Here is a 7,839-nt window from a genome sequence, read left to right as displayed (position 1 = left end):
TTTCTAGTCTCCCTAAATTTAGAGGAAATACATACAGCTTTGTGTCCAATGTCCTCATCCTAGTATAAGTCACCATTATGTCTAGCCTGGATTATCACAATTGATTCTTAGTTTGTGACCTGTTGCCGCGGCCAGCACTGCAAGGTTTTTTCCCACCCGGGAGTCACGAGAAATGGAGCTCGATCGCTGAGAAAAAAAAAGGAGACAGAAAGATGGGGTTGAGAGGATCAGACCAACACAGCTGATGGCTGATGGCTGATGCCTTCGTTTATTGAGGAGAGTTTTTATAAGAAAATATACGTGACTCCTGGCACATATCAGAGGGCTATTATTTACAAGACAATCTTCAAACCCAACATTGTTTAAGGAGTACTTGTCCTTGAAGTGCAGCTGCTGCTAGACCTTCGGGAGCTATGAGGTCATGATAACATTCTTAGGAGAGGCGGGACAGGGCGCTTAAGGAACAGGCCTTAGGGCTTAGCAAACACGCCAAGCAGCTCCCAAGACTTAACCCATTACGGGCAGTCTCCCGCAGCTCCCCCTTCTTTATTTATTTATTTATTTATTTATTTATTTATTTTAAGGAGGGGCGGGACAGAGAGCTAAGGAACAAAGCCTTAGGCGAGGCAATCAGCCAGGCAGCTCCCAGGACTTAACCCTATCATGGGCAGTCCCCCGCATCTCCCCCTTCTATATTTTTTTTTAAAAGCTCCATTAGATGTTTGTGATGTAACATATTTTTATGTATCATCACTCGCATGGATAAAAATTTTTTTACAATGATACGGGCTACGCAGGGAGCTAAACACATCAAGACAAGCACCGCAGTTATAATCACACCAATTGCAATCATGTTTTGTTGCAAAGAATGGAGGCTGGGAAAGTTTGAAAACAAGTTGCTTATAAAGTCTTCAGCCTCCTTTGCTGTATCTAAAGAGGCTTTAGGGGCATATTCAATTTCCAAAATCTCATGATGTAATTGTAACAAATCAAGGGAAATATTGGAGTTGAACCAAATACCTTGGAGGTGTTTCTTAATTTTATCCCAAGGAAAATCAGAGTTGTTATAAAGCTTTTTGGTAACGCAAATCTACTTATAATTAGCGTGACATTGAATTTTCATTCTAAAATTAAGGCTTTGAATTTTTTTTCCCAAAATTTTTACAGTATCATATAAAGCAGCAAGTCTATCTTTTATTTTTTTATCTATGTTCTCTTGAGTTCCCATCACCTTAGTAACATTAAAAGCTAGAGAATCCACAATAGTAGCGTCTTGTACTGATTGAGTTAAAGCAATCGAAGCCGTTACAGCTGTAGCAATAAGGGTAATGAGAGAAACCACCCCAAGGATTATAAGATCAATCCCCCTTTTTGGACGGCTGAGTGCCGAATTAATACGTTGTAGCAATTTTAAAGCAGATTTCTCGTACCAAGTTTTAGCAATTTTTACAGGTGTCATAATAAAGGCAGGTTGTTTTACTACTAAGACCTGTTTTTCCATGGAGACTCCTCTTATACAATTTGTCAACCAACAGTTTGAACAATTTATGCGATAGACATTATGAGTTTGATTAATATATATAGATCTTGTTAATAGCATAAAAGGAAAAGGTACACAAGCCTGGGGGTACCGATGTCCAGTGGTACCTATATTTCCATATTTAGACCCACTAATATTAGGCTGAATATACAATCCATAACCATAGTCAAAGGCAGCCAGTAATTTCCACAGTTCTGTTTGATAGATCTTATGGGATCTTATCGCCAGGATGGGAGGATGTTGTCCCCTATATTCTGGGAATTTAGGGGTTCCCCCTGGTGCCCAGTCCCACAAGAACGTTGTGTCAGCATTATTGATGTTGTAGACAGTTGCGCTTCTTTCTCGGCAGAGTGTCCAAGGAACATCAATGCCTATGCTTATGCTGATGTTACGGTCACAGAACGGTATATGTAAAGGTCCAGTTCCTGCATGCTTTGTTATGCGGCCTGCTTCATGTGTGATACCTGGAATCGTCACCTGCGGGTAAGAGGTGAAAGCAGATACAGTTATGCAGAAAGGTTGATTTATCTTGTAGGAAAAACACATGGGATATTGTGCGGTGAGTCCAAAAAAGGAGATGTTAGCTTGTTGGGATTGAATATGAGTGTTGGACATTCCACCCAGGAGGAACGTATCATTAACATACACAGGAAGCACTTCCTCATTCCATCCCAGAGGTTGAATTAATGGTGGATCTGGGACATAAGCCCAGTATGTTAAGGCAGTCTCTTGTTGTATTTGTTGTAATATTATGAGCAGCATGATTAACATGTTTGTAGGGGTCACCGGCGGCAGGGTATGGACTTCATTTCAAGCTCGCTGCATCAATGCATGGATCTGCTGCGAAGTAGGCAAATTTTCCACGTCATCATTGAGGGACATCCGTCGCATTCGGTACACAAGGGACCTCCTCCGTCGTGCGTACCAACCTTTCCGGGATCCAGCGCGGCGCTTTGGCATCCTGTGGGAAAACACAAACATGACCCCGCCCCCAAATCAGTACCGGATCTGGTCCAGACCATCGTCCAGTGAGGGGATCCTTCCATTTTACGAGAGGTTTCTTCTTCAGGTGATGGTCTCCCCATAGTCGTTGCGCGGCAGAAAGCCCCTGTGAATCTAAAGTTAAAAAATTTAAAACAAATAAAGCATGGTGTAAAGCATTTTGTGGTGAAGGAGCATATAGCTCATTCCCCCTTTTTTGTTTTAAAAGTTGATGTTTCAGCCGTTGATGAGCTCGCTTTACAATGCCTTGTCTTTGTGGGTTGTAGGGTATTCCAGTTTTATGTTGAATATGAAAGGAAGCACAGAAGCGTTGGAAAGATTGACTGACATAGCCAGGGCCATTGTCAGTCTTAATAACTTGAGGAATTTCTAAGATAGAAAAACAAGAAAGCATATGTTGTATACAATGCCGAGTAGCTTCTCCAGTGTGAAGGGAGGCCATAAGAAAGTGAGAGAAGGTGTCAATAGAGACATGAACATATTTAAGACGGCCGAAATGAGAGACATGGGTGACATCTGTTTGCCAAATATGATTAGGGCGAAGGCCACGTGGATTAATGCCATATTGGGGTAGGACAAAAAATTGAGGACATGTAGGGCAGTTTTTAACAATCTGTCGAGCTGCTTTACGGGATATTTTGAATTGTAAACGCAGAGAATGACTGTTTTGATGGTGCAAAGCATGAGAGGCTTGAGCAGCACCAACAGCAGATTGATAGAAGAGTTGCTTAGTTAAAGAATCAGCAACATGATTACCATGAAATATCGGTCTTGGCAATGAAGAATGAGCTCGGACATGCCCAAAATAACAAGGATGTTGCCGAGCTTGTATAGTAGCCTGGATAGATGAAAATAAAGTAAACACTTTTTTTGATGAAGTACGTATAATAGGAACAGTTTCTAACACATTTAAAGCCCGAACGATGTATTGACTATCAGTGAATAAATTAAAGGGAGTTGAAACCGTCAGTAGAGCTTGATGCACTGCAAATAATTTGACAACCTGGGCAGAAGAAAAAGCAGTTTGAGTATAATAAGATTGGTCATTAATAATTAAAGCTGCAATGCCATTGGAAGAACCATCTGTGAACAAAAGAGTGGCATTATTGATAGGTTGATTTTTAACTATTTTTGGAAAAATAAAAGGATGATGCATAGCAAAATGTAATAATTTATCTGCAGGATAATGATGTATAACTTGTCCAGGGAAATTGGCAAAAGTAAGGGCCCATTTATCAGAGAACTGAAGTAACCAATTTTGTTGCTCTGTTGTATAAGGTATACAAATCAATGGAGGTTCTTTTCCAAAATATTGAATAGATTCAACCCGGCCTTTAGCCACTACTTTAGCAACAAGCTCATAATAAGGTAGCAAATTTTTATCAGGAGTGGATGCTAAATAAATCTAGCGCATTGGCTTAGTCTGGTATAGGACCCCTGTAGGAGAATGAGGAGTTGCAAGAATATATAATCCCCATGGTTTTGTATAATCACAATAAGTAATTTGTTGTTTTCTAATAGCAGACTCTATCATCTCTAAGGCTGTTTTGGCAGCAGGACTCAAATCTCTACGAGAAGTAGGGTCAGTATTTTTTTTTAAAATATCAAATAAGGGTTGTAAGACATAGGTAGGTATTTTTAAATAGGGTCGAATCTAATTTATGTCTCTTAGTAATTTTTGAAAATCATTTAAAGTGTGCAGGTTATCAATTTTTAATTTAATCAACTGAGTGCAGTAAGTTTTGGGATATAATGTAAAGCCTAAATAAGTATAAGGAAAATAAGTTTGTATTTTGTCTTCTGCTATAATTAAACCATTAATAGTTAAATGTTTTTGCAAGGAGGCAAATGCCTCACCCAATAGTTGTTTATCTACATGTGCCAACAAGATATCATCCATATAATGTACCAGATATAAATTTGGGAACGCTTTTTTTATAGGGGCAAGGGCAGTAGCAACAAATTTTTGACACAATGTTGGGCTATTTGCCATTTTTTGGGGAAGGACCTTTTATTGGTACCGCTGCATGGGCTCCTGGAAATTAGTGGATGGCACACTAAAAGCAAATCGCTTGCAATCCTGAATTGCTAAAGGAATAGTGTAAAAACAATCTTTTAAATCAATAATAACCATATAAGAATTAGCAGGTATAGCAGAAGGAGAAGGCAATCTAGGTTGCAATGTCTCCATAAGCATCATGGTTTTATTAACTTTACGCAGATCTTGTAACAATCGCCATTTTTTAGATTTTTTCTTAATAACAAAAATAGGGGAATTTCAGGCAGAAGTAGAAGGCTCTATATGTCCAAGCCGCAACTGTTCCTGCACCAGTTGCTGGGCAGCTAAAAGTTTTTCTTGAGAGAGGGGCCACTGATCGACCCAGACTGGATCCTCAGATTTCCAGACAATAGGATCAGCATGAGTCGCAGGAGAATCAGAGGCCCCTAAGGAAAACACCCAAGACCCCTTCGATCCATTTTTGGATATAAATCAAGGGGTTGACTGTCACCCTGATTTTGTTTCCCAAGTCCCTGATGCGGCAGAAGACCTTGATCTAATAACTGGGAAGTTACGGCTGAGGACGGACTATATAAATATACTCCCATTTTGCTCAGAACATCTCTTCTCCATAAATTAACAGGGAGATGGGGCAAAACATAAGGCCGGAATTTTCTGGAATGTCCGTCTTCATCTTCTCAACTTAACAAGGCTGAGCTTTGCTCAGGGTTAGTAGTCTGTCCTATTTCTTGAAGAGTTGAAATAGCAATATGTTTGGGCCATGAAGAAGGCCAATGGTATTTAGAAATAACACTAATATCAGCTCCTGTATCAAGAATACCCCGAAATTTTTTTCCATTAATTTTTAGACATAGTTTAGGTCGTTGTTCTGTGACATTTTGAATCTAGTAAGCATCAGAGGAACCAAAACCTTTATCAGTCTTATCTTTGTTAATTGCTTTTTCCCTTTGTATAATGGGTATGAGCAACAACTGTGCTATACGTTGTCCAGCAGTAACAGCTATAATTTTATTAGGAGCCGATGCCAAAATTTTTATCTCTCCTGTGTAATCAGAATCAATAACTCCAGGAAAAACAACTAATCCTTTTAAAGACACACTACTACGTCCAAGAACAAGACCCGCTGTACCTGAGGGCAAAGGTCCAAATATTCCAGTGCCTAAAGTCTGAACTCCCATTTCAGGAGTTAATACTGTGTAGGAGGTGGAACTGAGGTCTAGTCTGGCACTGCCTTTTGTAGCTCGGTGCAAATCGGCGATTGTTTGCTTGGGACTTGCACTGTTGCCCCATAACATTGTTTTGGGGCCTGGGGCTGGCCCCTCACCCAGTTTCCCGAAATTGGAGGTAAAGGATTGCCTTGTATATCTGTTTTAGAACGACAATCTTTAGCCCAATGTTTACCTCTTTTACAACGAGGGCAAAGGTTGGGGGTATTAGTAGTTGCTTGATATTTTTGTGGGCATACGACAGCGCGATGTCTGGGTTGGCCACAAACAAAACAGCCTGAATTGTTAACCCTCTGAGTACCTCTTTTGTTTCTAGCTTGTTGTTGAAATAAGACCTTTTTTATGTTTTTTTTCTGCAGGGCGGCAGCCATAGCTATGCCCTGTATATATGAAGGACCGATATCTGTACAAATTCGAATAAAATCAGATAAATCCCCCTTCTTGCGATAAGGTCGCAAGGCAGCTTGACATGCTGAATTGGCATTTTTAAAAGCCAGCTGTTTGGCAAGAATAATACCAGCATGTTCATCAGACATAATTTTATCAATGGCATCTAACAGTCTGGCCACAAAATCTTGATAGGGCTCATCAGGCCCCTGTCTAATTTTAGACAAATCTTCAGTCCGGGTATTAGAACTAGGAAGTTTTTTCCATGCTTGTCGTGCTGCATTAGATATTTGTGCATAAGCACCTGGTAAAAAATTTAGTTGTGCATTAGTAGCTTGATAAGCGCCATCTCCTATCAACATTTCATAAGAAGTTTGAATGCCTTGTTGCCGATTTACGTCTGCAATACGGCCACACTGTTCAACATATTTTGATTTTCATAATAAGTAATCTCCACCTGAAAGACATGCTCTGGCTATTTGCTTCCAGTCATTAGGAGGCAAATTTTGAGTTTCCAAATTTTCAATCATTGCCATAGTAAAAGGGGCAGTGGGACCATATTGAGAACAAGCAACTTTCAATTCTTTTAACTGTTTAAAAGGCAAGGCCTCATAAAATCGTTGGTTGTTTTGTTCAAACACAGGAAAGGCTAAAGCAAAATCAGATACCGTCTCACCCAATCGTTGAGCCTGTCGCAGAGCTTTTTGTAAAGGAGAAATGGTGTCCTGAGATGATGAAGGAACCACTGGTCCAGGCGGGGGATCCAATCCGGCAACAACAGAAGGAACATAAGCGGGAGGGAGAGGAGGAACAGGAGCGGAAAGATTAAACTTATGGTCTGAACTGCACAACAATTTAGCAAGTTTTCTGACACATTTCATCAGGTCATCGTCAGAAGCCTTGTGTTTTTCTTCTTGAGCTAAAAACTCCCACTCCTCATGGTGGTATTTAGCGGCTTCCTCTTCTAATTCATCCGCGTCTTCAGAGGAAAGAACGTCATTTACATCAAGGGACTGGGGAGATTTAAGTGGTTGCGGCTTACCCTCTAGCCCCTTCGGAAGAGCATATTCTGGCTCATTTTTTGTTTTATCTTCCTCTTTGAGCAATTTACCTAACCGTTTTAACTCTTCATTGTCAAAATCTAAGCAATCTCGTATTAAAGTCCAAAGGGACAAGGTCTCTATAGGCACTTTGTCCGGACCATGCAAAGTATAGTGCGTTTTAATTTGTTCTCCTACCTTTTTCCATGTCTCTAGATTAACGGTCCCCTCCCTAGGAAACCAAGGACAAACTTCTTCAATAAAAGAAAGAAAATTAGTTAATTTTGGTTTAGAAACAGTAATACCTCTATGTTTTAACATAACAAATAACATATGTACAAACAATTGACGACTGTGCGTCTGCCCCATGATTTATACTCTCAACAATAATCCTTACTACTCCACTTCTTATTAATTAGCACCGACACCGTGCAATTACTCACTCGTTCATATAATGAGTAGTGACGAAGAGCTGTCGTTTTCGAGCCCCACGTTGGGCGCCACCTGCCGCGGCCAGCACTGCAAGGTTTTTCCCCACCCGGGAGTCACGAGAAATGGAGCTCGATAGCTGAGAAAAAAAAAGGAGACAGAAAGATGGGGTTGAGAGGATCAGACCAACACAGC

General features: G+C 40.3%; 2 protein-coding genes across 2 annotated transcripts; both read right to left on the bottom strand.

The window, feature by feature from the left end:
- Positions 1-661: 661 nt before the first annotated feature.
- Positions 662-2,555, bottom strand: LOC120883005. Its single transcript, XM_040266860.1, is given in 1 exon segment — positions 662-2,555. A coding segment is annotated over 1 exon segment (1,860 nt). The 5' UTR covers positions 2,522-2,555.
- Positions 2,556-5,748: 3,193 nt separating this feature from the next.
- LOC120883006 (endogenous retrovirus group K member 10 Gag polyprotein-like) lies at positions 5,749-7,612 on the bottom strand. Its single transcript, XM_040266861.1, is given in 1 exon segment — positions 5,749-7,612. A coding segment is annotated over 1 exon segment (1,836 nt). The 5' UTR covers positions 7,585-7,612.
- Between the last annotated feature and the right edge of the window lie 227 nt (positions 7,613-7,839).

The sequence above is a fragment of the Oryx dammah genome, unplaced genomic scaffold (genome assembly GCF_014754425.2).
Source record: "Oryx dammah isolate SB20612 unplaced genomic scaffold, SCBI_Odam_1.1 HiC_scaffold_24, whole genome shotgun sequence".
NCBI lineage: Eukaryota > Metazoa > Chordata > Mammalia > Artiodactyla > Bovidae > Oryx > Oryx dammah.
The sequence above is the reverse complement of the archived record's forward strand: the minus strand, read 5'-3'. Positions and strand labels throughout refer to the sequence as shown.